General features: G+C 42.7%; 1 protein-coding gene and 1 long non-coding RNA gene across 2 annotated transcripts in view; one reads left to right on the forward strand and one right to left on the reverse strand.

Annotated features, from left to right (window-relative positions):
- LOC145347041 (uncharacterized) overlaps positions 1 to 16,100 on the forward strand; it is an 81,354-nt gene extending 65,254 nt beyond the window's left edge. Inside the window, exons 2-4 of the long non-coding RNA XR_013887757.1 lie at positions 7,521 to 7,616; positions 12,736 to 12,857; positions 15,537 to 16,100. This is a non-coding gene — a long non-coding RNA (uncharacterized LOC145347041). The remainder of the gene's footprint in view (positions 1 to 7,520; positions 7,617 to 12,735; positions 12,858 to 15,536) is intronic.
- LOC145347040 (putative Polycomb group protein ASXL3) overlaps positions 1 to 19,700 on the reverse strand; it is a 181,682-nt gene that overhangs the window by 131,864 nt on the left and 30,118 nt on the right. The window contains exon 4 of the mRNA XM_080194944.1: positions 8,990 to 9,117. Coding sequence (XP_080051070.1) covers positions 8,990 to 9,117 — 128 coding nt within the window. The remainder of the gene's footprint in view (positions 1 to 8,989; positions 9,118 to 19,700) is intronic.

Below are 19,700 nucleotides of genomic sequence, written 5' to 3' on the forward strand. Positions count from 1 at the left end.
GCGGGGAGGAGGAGAATGCGTTCAAGAACCAGGGGACACAGTGTCAGAATTATGGGCTAGCCATTGGGACTGAAATGAGGAATATTTTTTCACTCAGAGGATGGTGAATATTTGCAAGTTACTACCTTAGAAAGCTGTGGAAGCTCAATCTTTGATTAAGTTGGAAACAAGGATCACTAGTCACATTGGAGGCAGTTCACAGGATGTTCACTGGATTGATTCCAAAGATGAAGGGTTTGTCGCATGAAGAGAGATTGAATAATTTAGGCCCATACTCAGTGGAATTTAGAAGAATGAGGGGAGATCACATTGAAATATGCAAGATCATGAAAGGTATCAATAGAGTAGAGGTGGGGCAGATCCCATTCGAGGATGAGAGGTCATAGTTTTAGGATAAAGGGTAGCAAATTTAAAACAGAGTTGAGAAGAAACTACTTCTCCTGAAGGGTTGTGAATCTGTGGAATCCGCTTCCCCAAAGTGCGATGGATGCTGGGACAGTGAGTAAATTTAAGAAGGTGATAGAAAGATTTTTAATTGGTAGAGGGTTGAAGGGTTATGGGGAGAAGGCAGGAAAATGGAGATGAGGGGCATATCAACCATGATTGAATGGTGGAGCAGTTTTGATGGGCCGAGTGGCCTAGTTCTGCTCCTATATCTTATGAACTTATAAAAATGGGAAATGAACGAGAAACTAACACATAAAACATAGATTTTCATCAAAAATCTTTAACAAAGGAGCAAATTATAGATGATAAATTTGGAGGCTAATTCCAAAAGAATGGGCATATTTATTATTTATTCTTTCTTGGGATGTGGGCATCATTGGCAAGGTCAGTAATTATTGCCCACCCACAATTGCCCTTGAAATGAGTGGCTTGCTGGGGCCAATCCAGAAGGCAGCTAAGAGCCAATCTTATGACAATACTTCTAGAGACACGTGTAGGCCAGAACGGGTAAGAATGACAGATTTTTATCCCTCAAGGACAATGGTAAACCAGATTGATTTTTCCATACAATCAATGACAGATTCATAGCTATTTATAACTCTTCAATAGCAGTTCAGCTATTACTGAGACTAGCATTCAAATGCAGGTTTTATTGAACTCAAATTCCACCAGCTGGCAAGGTGGGATTTGAACCCATGCCACCAGAATATAAGCCAAGATCACTGGGCTACCAGTGACATTAATGCTATGCCACTGTCTCCCTTTTCAAGCCCTGAAGCCTGTCCAACTATTCATAAAGATCATATCTGATCTGTATCTTAACTCAATATACCCATTTTGATTCTATTCCCCTTAGTACTGTTCACCATCAATCTCAGCTTTTAAACTGTCCATTGACCCTAGTGTCATCAGTATTTTGGGGGACAGGATTCAAGAGTTCCACTTCCCAAGGTCAATATATCCTAGGTGTAGCTCCTGAACTGAATTCAGTTGTAGGATTTTGTCACTGTTTGTCATTGCCTGGCACTTGTTTGCCATGAAGGTTGCTTGCCATTTACATGCCTGAATTGTGACTAGGACCTAGTCTGCATATTGGCATGGGTTGGTCCATTATCTGAGGAGTTATGAATGCAACTTTACACTGTGCAGTCATCAGTGAACATCTGATGGGGTTTATGACATACATGTTGTATCTATTTCAGTTAGGAAAACCAACATGAAGTAGTTTGGCAGGAACCAAAAGCCTAAACAAAATAACAGATCTGTAGTAAGTTGTTCTGTACAGAATTTGTATAAACAATTGTCTAGGTATAAAAACAGCAAGTGCTGCAATTGTGCAGATCAGTTCTATGAATTTACAGAAAAAAAAGCAAACTGGGATTTTTGATGAAACCTTTTGGTAGAATAGGCCAAGGTATTCTTTAAACATATAGCTAAGGTTTAATAGATTACCACCAGCTTATTCTACTGTAATTTCCAGAAATGACACATGACTCAGTTGGTGATACTTTGAATCTAAAGGCTGTGGGTTTAAGTGAACTCATTAAATAAGAGGACGAGCTTGACATTCTGGGGCAGCAATGAGTGAATGCTTACTTCTCAGAGATGCTGCATTTTGTGTGCAATTTTAAACTGAGGCTCTATTTACCCTCTCAGGTAGGTACAAAAGATCCCATGGCACTATTTCAAAAAAAGAGGAGCGTTATCTCGGTGTTCTGACCATACTTTCCCTCAGTCAATATCACTAAAATCAAATGACCTGGTCAAAAAGTTCAAAAGAAACTGCAAAGAAATATTGTGTTCTATTTTCCCCACGTTAACTTTGATTTTTCAAAGTTCACTCAGAGAGACAATTAATTTACTGAGATATTAAACTAAATTAGTAGGAATTGTTCTTTTAAGTAATAACTAAACTTGGACAAAATATTATTTTTTTTCAAAAACCCTAATTTAGTTTTTATTTGCTTTTTCCTTTACAAGAAGAAATAATAAATAGCATAAACTTGGGCAGATATGCGCCCTGTAAATTACTGATTTTATCTTTCTGATAAAATACACAAGTAAATGGTATCGATCTATCAAACAATAATAAGCTGTACAATGTACATTGAAAATTTGGCCTTCTTATTTAACCTGCTTGTTGTTAACTTGATTGATAGCAGGTTTCTGAAAGAAATGTCAAAAATTGATGGTACAGTATAGTGTTTTGTCCATAAAATCTAGAGTCAATTGCTGGAGAACTATTGGATATGATACATGTTATCCATCAGAAGGAAACAGATTCAACAACAATATTATATTTGCTTAGAAATGTACCCTACCCAAAATGAGTGAGGATTATAATAGAAAAAAAAAGTGAAATGGATTAGAAAGAAAATATATTTCAAAAGATACGCATTCCTAGGAATAAAAATGCTATCAATACATAATCATCTTTCAGCCTCTGTAAAGAGAAAGGATGGATTAATGCAAGATCTCATGAATAGCAATGAGATAAATAAGAAGTAACTTGTATTTTTAGTGATTTTGGGACAAATATGGATGAGGATAAAAGGAGATCTCTTCTTTGAATGGTGGCACAGTATATTTGAGATAAATCCAAGAAATCAGGTTTGAAAAGGCAGTGCAGCATTAACTACTGCACTGAAATGTCAGCAGCACTTGTGTTCTGGAGTGGGACTTGAAACCATTGTTCTCCTGACTCAGAAGTGAGTCCTACAGCTGAATCAAGGATGTCACAGTAAAGCATGCAAGTAACATTCACGCCACACAAATGCCAGGCAATGACCATCACCAATAAGAGACAGTCTAACCACCACACCTTGACACTTAATGGTGTGACCATCACTGAATACCCCACTGTCAACATCCTTGGGGTTACCATTGACCAGAAATTCAACTGGATTCACCACATAATCACAATGGCTACAAGAGCAGGTCAGATGCTAGGAATAATATGGTGAATAACTCACCTCTTGACTCCCCAAACCCTATCCATCATCTGTAAGGCACAAGTCAGGAGTGTGATGGAATACTTCCCAATTGCCTGGATTGGTGCAGCTTCAACAACACTCAAGCAGCTTGATACCATCCAGGACAAAGCAGCCTGCTTGATTGGCACCAAATCTACGAACATCTAATCCCTCCACCACTGACGCTCAGAAGCAGCAGTGAGTACTATCTAAAAGATGCACTGCAGCAATTCACCAAAGATTCTTAGGCAGCACCTTCCAAACCCATGACCGCTTCCATCTAGAAGGACAAGGGCAGTAGATACATGGGAACACCAACACATGCATGTTCCCCTCCAAGCCACTCACCATCCTGACCTGGAAATATATCGCTCTTCCTTCACAGTTGCTTGGTCAAAATCCTGGAATTCCCTCCCTATTGGTATTGTAAGTCAACCCACAGCACATGGACTGCAAAAGTTCAAGAAGGCAGCTCACCAGCACCTTTCCAAGGGCAACTAGGGATGGGCAATAAATGCCGGCCAGCCAGCAGTGCCCATGTCCCATGAATGAATAAACAAAACATGAGAGTGTGAGTACTCTAGTGAGAGATGTAGGAACAGAGCAAAATACATTGTGAAACAGTAATTTTGCTACATCAGAAGGTGGGAGTACAGGCATAAAGGGCAACAGAGCAGGTTAATTGAAATAATTAAGTAATTTTTGAAATAATTAAGTAATTTTAAATTATTAAATATATTAGGTTTAAAACCGACTATCTATATCAAGAATGATACCAGAGGAATAGGTTGAGAGTCCCTAAAAAATGTGGAATCTACGAACTGAAGACGTCAACTTGGGAAACGCATTTGAAAAACTATTTCTAAGTGAAATAACTGGAGCACAAAATCTCAGACTCAGGTGGCACATGGCTCAGTCAAAGTATGACTCCCAAGTTCAGATTCTACTCCAGGAGCTGCCCTTCTTCACTGACAGCATCAGGAGACCAAGAAAACCTGGAGTTGAATACAATCTGACACAGACAGAAAGGGGGATGTTCCTACAGCAAGGCTTTCAGGAAGTTGCCATCCCACTGAGACAGAGAGTATGCAATGGCAGAACGGTATTTTGTAGTAAACCACTTGTTAAGGAAGGAGTAGAAATGTTTGCACAGCAATATAGCCTCTTGGGTAAAATCAAGCAGATTGTGTCAGTAAGGGATAGCGAATTTAGCAATGGTAACAGCATCCTGGCAGCAAGGGTGAGGGTTTTACCTCATCTTGCACTTTCCCCCTAAATGACTCCAGATCCCCTCACCCTCAGCACCCTGCATGCTTCCAGCCCCTGGCCTCAAAGCACCTCCCTTCTCCCATCCAGGAATGTCACAACACTTGCCCTCCGAGGGCCATCCCCTGAAACCCTGCAGGACTCGTGTCATCTGATTTTACATGGCTCCTTCTGTCCTGTAAGAAGTCTCACAATACCAGGTTAAAATCCAACAAGTTTATTTGGTAGCACAAGCCACAAGTTTTTAGAGCATTGCCCCTTCATCAGGTGAGTGGGAGTTCTGTTACAAACAGGGCAGAGACAGATACAAACTCAGTTTACAGGATAATGGTTGGAATGTGAGTCTTTACAGCTAATTAAATCTTAAAGATATGGACAATGTGAATGGGAGAACGTTAAGCACAGGTTAAAGAGGTGTGTATTGTCTCCAACCAGGAAAATTAGTGAGATTTTGCAAGCCCAGGCAAGTTGTGGGGGGTTACAGATAGTTGACATGAACCCAAAATCCCGATTGAGGCCGTCCTCATGTGAGCAGTACTTGACTATTGATAGTCAATTGATAGCCAAATTCTGCACACATGAGGATGGCCTCAAAAGGGATCTTGGGTTCATGTCACACTATCTGTAACCTCCATGACTTGCCTGGGCTTGCAAAATCTCACTAACTGCCCTGGCTGGAGACAATACACATCTCATTAACTTGTGCTTTAACCCTCTCTCCACTCACATTGTCTGCACCTTTAAGACTTGATTAGCTGTAAAGACTCACATTCCGACCATTATCTTGTAAATTGAGTTTGTATCTATATATGCCCTGTTTGTAACAGAACTCCCACTCACCTGATGAAGGGGCAATGCTCTGAAAGCTTGTTGCTTATGCTACCAAATAAACCTGTTTGACTTTAACTTGGCATTGAGAGACTTCTTACTATGCTTACCACAGTCCAACATCAGCATCTCCACATCGTTCTGTCCCCATAGGAGAAGAAAACCCCTAATTGCACGGAGAGGGTGAAGTCAGGGGGTGGTGTGCCTTAGGTCCTGGTCCTCATTCCCTTTGAGGAGTGGGCACTGGAGCTTGTGGGAGAGGAGGGGATGCAGACCATCAGCGACAGCGTGGTTGGGCTGGAGCATAGAAGTGAGCACCTGCGAATCCTGTGCTTGTTGGAGAAATCTCAAGCTGCATATCGCCCAGATTCCTCTCCCTCCCTTGCACTTAATCTTGATTCCTGTGTTGTAAGAAGGGACCCCGATGCACCTAGGCCATCTGGCATCGCAGTCCCCACTGCTGCTCGATAAGTCCTGAGACTGCAGCACCACCACATCAGGGAGCTTCCAGTCCATCCATCACCTGCAACAGTGTTGCTGCCACCTACACTAGGAGCCAGAGTGAGGGCTAAGACCAGAGGTCAGCACTCAGACCTGGGAGCGTGCTGAGAGTCTGTGGTTGGACCCCACGAGCAGCAACAGCATCCCCCCCACCCCTGAAATGCAACATGACTGCCATGAAACAACCACCTCTGAGCAGCAAGGAGCAGTTTGAAAGCAGTGACTTACCTCCTCACTCACCCTCAGTGCTCAAGCGTCTGAATGCAACTGTTATGCATGAGCTGTTTTCCTGACCGATCTGGCTGCAGTAAATGAGGAGGTTAAGGCACATGAGCTGGGATGATTGGGAATGAAACTCACTAATTACATTGTGATGAATGCAAAATAATGCAAATGAACATTTTGTTTGTTTTGGGTGGGGTCACAATTGTGTCGATTTTTTTTCCCCTCGGTAAAATGGAAATGGGCGCGTAAATGGTGCCATTCCCACTAATCGCATCATGCCCAATTTTACATCATTCTCTCACCACAAAAATGAGTGCAATGAGGTAGTAAAATTCCACTCTAAAAAACTTTAAACTTTCTGCTTCCTGTCTACTAACTAGTTTTCTATCCATCTCAAGAAATTACCTGCAATTCCATGTGCTTTAACTTTACATAGTACTGTGCTATGTGAGACCCTGTTGAAAGCCTTCTGAAAGTCTAAACAGACCACGGCCACTGGTGTCCTTGGTCAACTTTACTAGTTAATCCTCAAAGAATTCCAATAGATTCATTCAGCATGATTTCCTCTCTCCTCTCTAACACAGAATCCCAGCTTTATCCCCAGGGTCTCCTGAGTCAGCATTCCTCTGTAACACAGAATTCCTGGATCATCACCTGAAAGTTCCCCTCCAAGCCACTCACCAATCTGATTTGGAATTGTATTGCTATTCATTCATGGTCACTGGAGGAACTCTCTTCCTAACAGCACTGTGGGTGTACCTACACAACATAGTCTTCAGCGGTTCAAAATGGCTGCTCACCAGCACCTTCTCAAGGGTAAGTAAGGATGAGCAGCAAATGCTGGTCCAGCCAGCAATGCCCACATCCTGTGGAAGATTAAAATAAATAGGAAAGCCAGGTTAGGCCAACCATTCAGCAGTTGCTGGATATTCACTTGACCTGCGTGCCATTACTCTGCCCTTGGTTTATATACAGACTGGATGTGCAAGAGGGGTGTTAGGCATCTGGCCAGGCATCCAGATGTCCCACCTCCTCAGGTAGCTTTCTATTGGCTTCCTTTCAGGGTTCTCTGTGGGTAAGAAGCCACTCCTCAGCCCTTAATTATATCATTAACAACCTCTTTGTCTCATGTCCATGACATCTTTGTCAATCTCTCCTTAACTCCAACCTATCACTGACTTTCTATTCTGCTGCAATCCCTCCCCATATATATATCAACACATTTCTACATCTTATCAGCGCTATAAAATTGCAACATTAACTTTGTTTCTTTCTTCACAGATGTTGCCAGACCTGCTGAGCTTATCCAGCATTTCCTGTTTTTATTAATAGAGGGCACATCTCCTGTGGTCACAGATCTACAGCTGCATACTGAAGGTTTGAATTCAATATCTACTCTGAGACTCATATATGTGGAATTCTACCGTTCTGCCTGCCACAGAATCAGAGCAGGCGAGGGACAGACAATGGAAATGTCCATTGTCCTCAGGCAGGATTTTCTGGTCTCGCTCGAGTGGGGCCATAAAATCCCATCCAGTTCAGGTAGTACTGCATTTCAGAATAGATTTCCAGAAAAGATTTCTCCTATATAGGAACAATAGAGATTACCATAAGGATAATCTCAAGATTCAAAACTAAAAGTGATGGAGTATGTCCACTCTTGTGGCATAAGCCAAGATTTCATTTTGAGGGATGATTTTAAAGATCCCATGGCAGTACTTGTGGGAGAGCAGAGCATTCTCAGATTGCCCCTACCAAGTATTAATATCAAAAAGTTGATTAATATATATTCTTTGCAATGTTGACTAGTGGAACATTGTCAGTGCAACATGGTGGCACAATGGTTAGCACTGCTGCCTCACAGCTCCAGGGACCTGGTTTTGCTTCTTGGCTTGACTTACTGTCTGTGTGGAGTCTGCATAGGTTTCCTCCGGGTGCTCCAGTTTCCTCCCACAGGGGGTTAGGTGCATTGGCCATACTAAATTACCCCTTAGTGCTCTGGGGTGCATAGGTTAGAGGGATTAGTGGGATAAACATGGGGATAAGGCCTAGGTAGGATTGTTGTTGGTGTGGATTCAATGGGCTGAATGGCCTCCTCCTGCACCATAGAGATTCTATGTTATAACTTTTGCCAACTTAACAGTTGCTGTGCTTCAAAAATAATTCCTGCTTTAACTTGATGGGGTACTATAAAAATTACTATTATTACAATCTTATGTAGATAGTTTAGATCATTTGGCTCCACAACTCATACAGTATCATTGGGAACGCTTCAAAGATTGAACAATATTGCCGAAATACTAAAGTGATGAAACTTGAAAATTAATTATTTTTTTTCCTGTAGTGTTACTGAGAAATTTTGAATCAATCTATGGTTAGGTATATCTTTCCAAAGATTAAATTTAATTGGTAAAGTCTGAATTACAACAAATTATTTAATCAGAACTATTCAACATAATTTCTCACATTTTTATTTGGTGCTTTAATGATATTTGGGATCATATATTTTGGAAGGGGAAAATCATAAACAGTAGATCTAAAACAAAAAATTTGAAGTTTGCTGAAATGCTGGAAGAACATAAAACACAAAGGAGAAATCAACTTTGGTCTCAGAGGAGGAACATCATCCCAAACAGTCCAGAGTCTAAAAAGGTTTTACATGGCCAAAAATGAGAAGTAATTAAACTAAGTAAAAGAAAATGCCTACAACAGTATACAAGGAATGAAGAGAGACGTTACATTAACTTTACCTGTTTTAGTGCTTTTTTGGTATGTTGTTGAGTAGAAGACAACACTTTGTTTTGTGAAACTGTGGTTGAAGAACTGGTACTAGTTGGAGAAGAACTCTCATCAGGCACAGGTTTTGCATCTGGACAAACTGGAAATGGAAATTAGAAATTGTAAGATCACTGACTACACTATGGGTCTTCCTCATTGTATTAAGGAACTCATTCTATCTTTTTAAATAAAAAACATATATTTACAACACAGGCGTGAACAATTATAAGATGTTCAGACATAAAGGTTATTAATAAGGTCTGTGCACGCACATAAGGCCATGTTTCTGGAGGCATGGATTACGGAATGGCTGTAATTTAAAATATGTGGAATACCTAATTTAGGTTACAACTGAACCAAAATGCACTATTTTGGGCATTCTATTAGAGGAAGACTTTAAAAGCCTACATAGGTTGCTTGAATATTCCAAGGACAATGGCTTTCTTTTATAAAGAGAGAATTGAAATTAGCTCTATTTTCACAAGGGTGGACATACGCCATCACTTTTTGCTTTGAAGCTTGAGATTATCCTTATGGTTATCTCCACTGTTCCTATATAGAAGAAATAGTGGGAAAGTGGTAATGCTACTGGATTAGTAATCTGGAGACTCAGGCTCATTTGGGACTGGTTTTAGTTCCCTCCATTGCAGCTTATGGTATTTAAATTCAATTAGCACAAAGGAAAAATCAGGAAGTAGAAGATAATCTCAGCAATTGTGACTGTGAACTATCACTGATTGTTATAAAAACCTACTGGGTATCATAAAGAACTTCGAAAACGATATCCTCTGTCCTTAGCTGATCTAGCCCACATGTGACATCAGATCCACAGCAATGTAGTTAATTACCTTCCGAATGGCCCAGAAAGCCACTGAATGCAAAGGCAATTAGGGATTGGCAACAAATGCTGGCCTTGCCAGTGATGCCAACATCCCATGGAAGAATATATAACCTTTAGTCTCATCCTTTTTCCCCAGAGTCTACCCCATATCCAGCCTCCCAAGCATGGAGCAGTAGCAATATTTTCACCTCTTGCATGTGACCCACCTCCTGCCTATCAAATTTCCTGCTGATTCACTTCTTGATGACACATGCTACTGCATAGTCCCCATGTTAGCTGACAATGTTAATCAGGTACCACCCCACTCACTTCAGTAATGAGATCATCAACTCCTCTATGACCATCAATGAATCAGTCCTGTCTCACCATTATCATCGCCAACCTTTTTCTCAGTTTTAAAGTTCCAGAGTTTGCCATTTTCTGCAGCTCTGTGCTCATCTCTCCAGGAATTTGCTGCTTGAATACATCCAGTCTGTCTTTTACTCATGGGAGTGCAATGTGGTTATCCTAGTTAATGAAAGTCATGATTCAATAAGAAATCTCGTAACACCAGGTTGAAGTCCAACAGGTTTATTTGGAATCACAAGTTTTTGGAGCACTGCTCCTGTGAGACTTCTTACTGTGCCCACCCAGTCCCATGCCAGCATCTTCAGATCAAATTCACGATTAGCATCCTTTAGTGTTAAATCAGAACTGAGCTTTAGTACAGGTGTTATGGCCAGGATTTTATACTCCCATTTGAGTTGAGTGGGTTCAGCAGAGCAAGTGGAAAATATCATAAGTAGGTGTTAGGTATGTTTCCCAACAACACAAGTACAGGATACGATCGTCTCCTCCCCCCATCAGTGGCAGGCTGGTTCTCCTGCCGTCCAATGTCAGGAACTTCATTATAACAGATTAACATATCATTATCAGGCCCATAGGCCCATATGCTAGAATTATACCCCTGCATCAAATAAAACATCCACAGTGGTGTGATGTCAGAACAATGCAATGTAAAGAAAGAAGTCTCACAACACCAGGTTAAAGTCCAATAGGTTTATCTAGTAGTACGAGCTTTTGGAGTGTTGATCTTCCATCAGGTGAGTGGAGGGTTAGCTTCACAAATAGGGCATATATAGACACAAACTCATTACAAGATAATGATTGGAACACGAGACTTAACAGCTAATCAAGTCTTACAGGTGCAGCCAATGCGAGTGGAGAAAGGGTTAAAAACAGGATAAAGAGATGTGAATTGTCTCCAGCCAGAACAGTTATTAAGATTTTGCAAGCCCAGACAAGTTGTGGGGGTTTCAGATAGTGTAACATGAACCCAAGATCCTGGTTGAGGCCATCCTCACGTGTGACAGGAACTGGGCCTTCCTGTCGGGGAACACTTGACCAGTTAAGGGCATTCAGCCTACAATCTTCGGGTAATCATTCTCCAAGGCAGCCTTCAAGACACATGACAATGGAGAATTGCTGAGCAGAGACTGATAGTCAAGTTCTGCACACTTGAGGACAACCTTAACCAGGATCTTGGGATCATGTCACACTATCTTTAATGCCCATGACTTGCCTGGGTTTGCAAAATCTTACCAACTGTCCTGACTTGAGACAATTCACACCTCTTTATCCTGTGCTTAACCCTCTCTCCATTCACATTGTCTGCATTTGCCAAGACTTGATTACCTGTTAAGACTTGCATTCCAACCATTATCTTGTAATTGAGTCTGTGTCTATATATGCCCTGTTTGTGAACCCAACTCTCCACTCATCTGATGAAGGAGCAGCACTCTGAAAGTTCATGCTACCAAATAAACCCTGATGGACTTTAACCTGATGTTGTGAGACTACTTACTGTGCCCACCCCAGTCCAACGTCAGCAGCTCCACATCAATGCAATGTATGACTAGCTTCAAAAGGCATGCACATTGACAGCAGAACTCCAATGGGAGCTTGGAGGTTTGGGCACTCAAAACTGGCACAGTGCTTGCAAAGGTCCTTCATGTTCAGCGTGTGAGTGGGTGGGGGATGGAGGGTGACTGGGGGTGTGAGGTTGAGAGGGGGCAGGATGATCACAGAGGAGTTTGACTAGCAGCGTATTCATGGCTGCCTTCAGCGTATTCATGGCTGCCTACTCCTGCTCCTATTTCTTATGTTCTTATGTTCAGGTGCAGGGTCATAGGGTTCTTTGAAGGGAAGATTGAGCTTCAGTATGGTAGAGCACAGACTGAAGGTTTCTCACAATCATGAGAGGAGAGGAGTGTATGGAGGCAAGATGCAGACAAAGGCAAGGCCAATATAAAAATATGTCAATGAATTGAAGTTGAAATCTTTCAGCTTGAGCTCAATTGACTTGCTTGAAATCAAACTGGTCTTGCAATTGTGCCCACTCGCAGCATTTTGCCAAAGAGTCCCAATGATTGCTGCTCTACATTTAGTCCTTGGCACATGGGTGTCCAAATTCAATGCCTTTCATGGTGTACCACTTCCCAACTCGCAAACAACTATCTTTACTTTGAAAACTGGCCATGAAAAATTGCCCGAATAATCCTTTGTACTGTGCTGGAGCACTTATTCACAAGTGATCTCAAAGGGCCAAGCTGAGCACAAGAGTTTGGACTAAAGGTTAAGAAAATGCCTGTGCCCAAGATGAGCGCTTAGGATACAGTAGAGTGGCCAAAAATGTTGCCAATTGGTCATGTGGTATAGGGCAGGGTGGTGTAGGATCCTGCCCAACCAACATGCAAACTAAAGACTGGGCTTCGATGCTGTGGCCAGGACATGAGGCTTTGAGAGGTAGCTGCAAACAATGACTGGACAAAGACCGTAACAGACAAATAATAACCATCAAGTCTTTCCCTTTGATATGGCAATTTTTCTTGCTCGCAGGGAGGAAAGAAGAGGATGTCAATGTGATGCTTTGTTCAACAAAGGCAAAACTGCCAAGAGGAAGGTGTGGCTGGGCCTGATCTACATGCAGAGGATGAAGTCCAAATAGCTGTTGCTTGCAGGTACATCACTAGATCTACGGTCTATAGGTGGCATTTGACACACCTGTAGATATCTGAGAACCAGTGGATATCTGAGAACCAGTATTGCCAAAGGTTGCACATGTCCAGGGAACTGATTGATCACATTTACCATCTGCTACAGGATTTGGTGCCACATGGACTTGGAGGGCATTCATTGTTAGTGTTGTTATAAGTGACTGTGATGTTCAATTTATATGCCAGTGGCTCATTCTAGGGTTCCATGACGGAACTCTCTGGGGCTTTGGAATCCTCCGCCAATAACTGCATTTAAGAGGCCATGGATGGAATCTTTGTGAGGGCACATAACCTTGTCCTTTTTGAGTAGGATGAGGCAAGTCAGGCAGTGAGCAATGGGATTTGGAGAGATTTCTGGTTTTCTACAGGTGCTGGGTGCCATCAACTGTATTCACATGGCACTCAGAGCTCTGTGGCATCGAGGAGTCAAGTGAACCATACGGGCTTCAACTGACAATATTCAACTCATCTGCAAGAAAACTGACCAAGTCTAAAAGAACGGAGATCATTTATCCTCTTATGACATTGAATGGCTGTTCTCTTCTGCTGGACATTGACATTGACCACTGCTGCCACTGCCTCCCATGCTGAACTGGTGAGTTTAGTTTCAGGCTTCACCCAGACTGTGGGCAGTGAGCCTCTACTGTACCCAGCATGTTCTCGAGGAAAATATTTGTAAATTAGGGTGCTGAATATCTCCTGCTTTTGGCAGCCATGACTTTTTAGTGGCTTCTTTGCACTTGGAAGTGTGCTGCTGTGCATGTTGGGAGGTGGGTGATGCTTCAGGGTGCCCCCTTGGGAGTGCCAGACTGGATCCCCTGTCCACCAGGGAGTGGGGCTGTGGATGTGGGCAGTCCCGCTGCCACTCTGCATTTGGGCTGAATGACAAAGGGAGCGAGGCCAGTGAACAGGGCTAGCCATTGGGGTGGGGAAGGGTGGGGGGGGGGTCAGCCTGCTGAGGCCGTGGGCATGTTTGAGAAGCCAGCAATCAGGGGTTGGGGGTGGGGAGGGGGATGGTCGCACGGCCAGCGATGTGGGGGTCACAGGGCTGGCCAGCGATCGGGAGGTTGGCAGTGCAGGACACTGTGCATGCACCAATCTCAACATTGACAGATCAGTGCATGTGCAGTGACCCACTCAGCACTATGCTGCCGGCCCCATCCACTGATTTTCAACATGATTCACTCTAGTGCACTCTGCAGTGCACAGAGTGTGGGAGATTCATTTTGAAACTCCCAATGAAACAACATGATTCCAGTTTTTACGCAAATGCGACACTTAAAATGTTTTTGGGAGAATCACCTCCCCCCCAATGGCTTTACAAAAGTTACAGTCGGTGCTCATTTAATAACTTGCGTCAAAGTTATTCAAATCAATGAAAAAATTGCTACATGCAACAGCACATAAATATCTCTGTCATTTTGTGGGGTAGAAAATCTCTCTTGGAATGAAATAATTTTAATGCTTTACGAAGAATAAAATTGCTATCTTATTGCTGACTGAACTTCTAAGATAGCAACCATGCACATAAATGTGTACTCAGATTATAAACCAAAGGTACATCTTGGATGACTTTTCTAAGACATTACTTGGTGCAAGCTCACCATTGCCAATTTCCACTTGGAAGAACACATTAAACTGCCTGGGATATGGTTATCCAGTAAAGTTGAACAAAACTAATGATTGAGCTTTATCTTTTTGCATCCCATACACGCAGTGCACCACCACTAAGATACATATCACAGCATAGCAAACAAAGTAAACAGTGTTTGGCAACAAATATTAGTCTGCAATACAGCCATTTTGGCAGCTTAAGCACAATATCTAATGGAACGTTTACTCCAAGCAGGTAAATCTTGATGATGCTCGCTAACTGACAAAAGTATGGAAACTTCCATCAATACTTTCTGGGCAGAATTTTCTGTTTCAGGTGGGGAAAGCAGTGTGCAGCCTGCTGACTCCACTGCCAGCTTTGTCCAACACACTTTTTGACACTTGGTCAAAAGTGAATCTGCTCTGCCAGCAATGTCAGCCTTCAGGGGATTGGGGCACCTTTTTAAAGGGTGCACTGATCTAAGCATAATAGAAGTAAGAGGTTCTACTACAGACAACCCACTATGCACATGCCACTGCCCATCAACACCTGCCCCACCCAAATCCCACAGACTCCAAGGACACAGGAAACCCTCCTTGGAAATTCCTCCCAGGGACACTTGAAGCCTTTTCCCCAGGGAATTGCCATCGCCCCTGATGGACACGCTGGGCCTCCCACATCGCATGCACACAAAAGAAATCCCTCCACCATGGAAACAGGGAGCATCACCCACCCCCCCACCCCCTCTCCATGGACCTGTTCAGTGGATGCATATCCAGGACAGGCATTTAGTACTGCCACCTGGAACTATCCCAAGTAGGACCATCTCCACCTTGGGGGCTGTGTTTAACAGCATGGCTCCAACAGGGGCTGTTCGCCAGGTTCCCGTGTTACAAAATCTGTTGTAAAGCCTACCAACATGATGCAGAGGTGGGAGGAGAGAATCTCTATTTGAGGGGATGATGCATCAGAGAAGCCTGCTAAGTATATGTTAATGTATCATAATGTATCATAATGTTCTCATTGGAACATCATTATTTCATTTGCAGGGGGCATGGACAATCGTGCAGGGAAATCCAACCAACGTGGAAACCGTTATGGGACTCTCCTTCGATTTTCTGTCCCCGCTGCCATCCTGCCTGCCAAAAATGGAAGGAGAGGGAAGGGGAAATCCCCTTTAGAGTCTGCTTTAGAGTCAGGATATATCTGGTGAGGCTAATGAGTAGTAGTGATTATGCAGTCAGTGATTAATATTAAGTAACTGTGAAAGGGCTAGTCAGAGCAGATTAGAAATCTACCCAAAGAAAAAAATACAGGATACATTTTTTGAATAATTTAGACATTTAGAGATATAAAGGGGTGATACATCACAGAATAAAAAGATTCTGAAAACAGCATGAACTTTTTTGAATTATTCAGTTAGCATAGCAATATCATAATGTGCTGCAGTACAGTTAGCAACGTTGACAGAATCATTCAAAATATCTGCTTCATGAAACCTTTACCAATGTCTATACTGAATGAACTATCTATAATTAAAGCAACAGATATAAAGATTTTTAAACATTGTACAACCATTGCAGAGGAATTATGACTCCAGCAGTGTCAGCACTTCTTTAAAGACTGTCTTAAATAAATTATATAATATAAATATCTCCTCTGTCTTTTTTGACTTACCCAAGAATGGATCTCAATCTGAAAGAGCATAAAGACAATCTCCTTCCAATGCTACTTTGTACTTAATTACCAAGCGCACAAAGACAGACAAAACATTAAGAATACAAGACATAGGTGTAGACCTTTTGGCCCTTTGAACACGCTCCACCATTCAATAAAATCATGTCTAATTTTCTACCTCAAATTTACCTTCGCACATTATCTTCATATCTCTAACCATGAGTGGGAGCGGGCTTGACTGCATGTAAGGGTAGCTTTCAGCTTTAATTGATGTTGTGCACACTGACAAGTCAGAGTGTGCAGGCTATTGGTGTGGGCCAGCATTGCTCGGTGGTCTGTCACACCCAAGTCTTCCTGAGGTTGTCTAATCTTTCAATGGAGTTGATCATCAGCACAAATGCCTGAGACATCATGGTACTAATGGATTCCTCTTTTCTCCATGTAAGAGAGTTCACTGCCTCTGGAGATTCTGACAGATGCACACATATTTCCTGTTTAGTGAATGATACCCCACCCCAAAATCTGCACCCAGCTAGCAGAGTTTGAACTGGTTTGCATGCTCCAATGGAGACTCTCCACTCTTGTCTCCATGACCTGATCTTGCTCACAAATGATGTGCATGTCCCCATGAACCACCCCATCTATCCACGAAGCTGAACCCAACTGAGGTGTGGGTATCTGTGCTAATGGAGATTGCACAGCAGTGGCATGATGGTGCAATCTGAGACCGCTGATTCTCCTCTGAGGAATCCTGGGGCTTCTTCTCATCTCCTCTGAAAACATTGTCAATGCTCCTGTGGGAGATGATTGACATGAATGGAAATGAAATAGGATTCCAAGTTGGTACAGTGCAGGTATTCATGATATTTAATGTATTTGTGACATTGATTCAAGCTGAGGGATAGTTAACTGCCAAGTAGCAGTTTGATATCTAATGCTGTCACTAGATCATTGGGAAATCCCATCTCTCCGTCAGTAATGGCCTTTGCTGCTGCCATGCTGTCAATCTCCAGAGTTTTCTCCTCCACTGAGATCAGGGTGGCTATGACTGCAGATCCACCCCAAGTTTTGTTTCTCCCTGGAGTTATGGCATCTCTTTGTCTGCACTGAGAAAAGGCAAAAAGTGTGAAGAGTTAACTAGTCGATGAATGTGAGCATTCGAGGAGGATGACTGTGAGGGATGGGAACGAGATGGTACAAGGTTGATAGTGAGTGTGAGTGTTGTCTGCTGAGATGGAGATTTGAGGAGGCATCTGGAGTGAATGGAATGTGTGTGAGAGCAAGGTGTGGCAGTCAGAGTGCTGTGCAGGAGAATGTTGGGGAAGTGAGGGAGTGATGGCTGCCCGCTGAGAGGTGTACCTCGCTGGACATCATGAGAACATTAAACCTTTTTGGCCCTGGATCCAGGTCTTGGCCCCACACCAGCTACTGACACCCTCAGCAAATTGAAGCCCTGCTTGCTTGGTGAGGCTGGCTGATCTCCTTCTGCTGTCCTTAGGAAAGAGAACTGCACACCATGTTCTCTTAGTGTATCAGTCTTCACTTCCCGGGACTAGTCTGTGAACCGGGAGGGATAGGGGAGCAGTCTTTTCACATATCCCATTCCTGCTGCAATTATTTCCTCCCTCACAGTGGATACCTTTTCTCGCATTGCTGCCTTTGTGAATCTTGCCAGGGTCCCTTAAAATAGAAATTCTTCATTGTGAGGTTAGGCAGGAAAGCCCAGCCACACTCCTTAATTGAGTGGGGAACCTGGAAGCGGGATGAACATTGCATTACTGTGGGAAAGAGCAGGCACAAGGCACGCAAACCTGTTAATCAGGTTCCCAACCCGAAAACGATCCCACCATTTTGACGTGGACTAAGCAGAGAAGATTGCAGCCAATATTTTACCATAGTGACAGAACTCCTCTAACATTTAATGTTATCCACCCTTTTCTCACTTCCTTGTCCATTTTCAATGTTCAGTCTAATTCCCCACAGCATCGAGTCTAACTACTACACTTTCATGATGTAGGGATTTAGACAGGAACAAACAGTGGAAATTATCTATTGAAGGGTGTAGAATTATTCAAGCTCTGCTCAGGTAAACATAGATTTTCAGAATGGATTTTATCAAAAAACTTTTACATTATGTCATAAAGCTTCCCAGCATCTACATGAGACCATAAAATCCCTATAGTACAGAGCGAGACCATTTGGCCCATCGAGTCTGCACCAACCACAATCCCACCCACGCCCTATCCTCGTAACCACTCGTATTTACCTTGCTAGTCCACCTGACACTAAGAGGCTGTTTAGCATGGTCAATCAACCTAATCTGCATACCTTTGGATTGTGGGAGGAAACTGGAGTACCCGGAGTAAACCCATGCAGACAAAGGCAGAACATGCAAACTCCACACAGTCACCCGAGACCGGCATTGAATCTGGGCCCCTGGTGCTCTGAGGCAGCAGTGCTAACCAATGTGCCACCCTAGACGTTATTTCCTCAAAGAAGCTGAAAAGTTTTACAAAGCATGATCTTCTATTTATGAACCCATGTTGGATATTGTTTACTAGGCTATTATTAAACTAATACTTAGTTTACTCCTGATTAACAAATCTTTTATATGGAATGAGGTTGAGACTACTGGATCAGCAGTTTCCTGAGCTGAGTAAGAGCATGATCATCCCTGATGCTTTCTCTTAGTAAAAGCAAACAGAAGCTGATAATGACATAGAGATAGGAAGAGATAAGGGGAGGATTTGTAGATGGGAAACTGGAAGTAAGGGTTTCCCACAGGTTCTGCTGAATTTAAAGCCAGGGCTGGTTCTCAATTATTTCGAAAGAATGACAGGTTGTCAGTTCTTTGTAAGACTCAAGAACACCCAAGTGGATGGCAAGTTTGTCTGACATTAAGGCGGAGACCAATTGGGATTGGCCAATTGGGCATTGTGGGGGCTGAGGACAAGCCATCCATCATCAGTTGGGGTCAGGAGATGAGGGTGAAAGCAGGCCTGGGGAGATGGGAGGGTCTGGGAATTAAACATTGCAGGGTTTTTAAAAGGTAAGTTTGCTGGGCTGACAGAGGAAGCATTTCCCTCATGGATATTGCCGTTTTTGCTTCCTTTATCTGCCAGGTTTCTCAATTCCTGGGAAAGCTGGATTGCAGAAGTTAAAAATAAAGCTTTGGTTAAAATGAAAAACTGCATCTTCTTTAAAATATGTTACTGACTCACCCACCACCTAAGGTTAGATTGGTTGTTTGTCTGACTTACCTCCATTAAATCAGAAGTGGCAGCCTGATGGTGGATTGAAGTTGGATTTTTATTTTTTGATACTTTGCTTGTCCACCTCAATCTCCACATAGCATACTGGGAGTATGCATTACATACAGTCTCCACAGTATACTACTTTTCAATACCTCAGCAGGAAGAATTTTTAAAGAGAGATTGCAAAACTTGGTGGCATGGTAGCAAGCATTGCTGCCTCACAGTGCCAGAGACACGGGTTCAATTCTGGCCTTGGGTGACTATCTGTGTGGAGTTTACACA

Source organism: Carcharhinus amblyrhynchos, chromosome 8, assembly GCF_965287045.1.
Source record: "Carcharhinus amblyrhynchos chromosome 8, sCarAmb.v2.hapA, whole genome shotgun sequence".
Taxonomy (NCBI): Eukaryota; Metazoa; Chordata; class Chondrichthyes; order Carcharhiniformes; family Carcharhinidae; genus Carcharhinus; species Carcharhinus amblyrhynchos.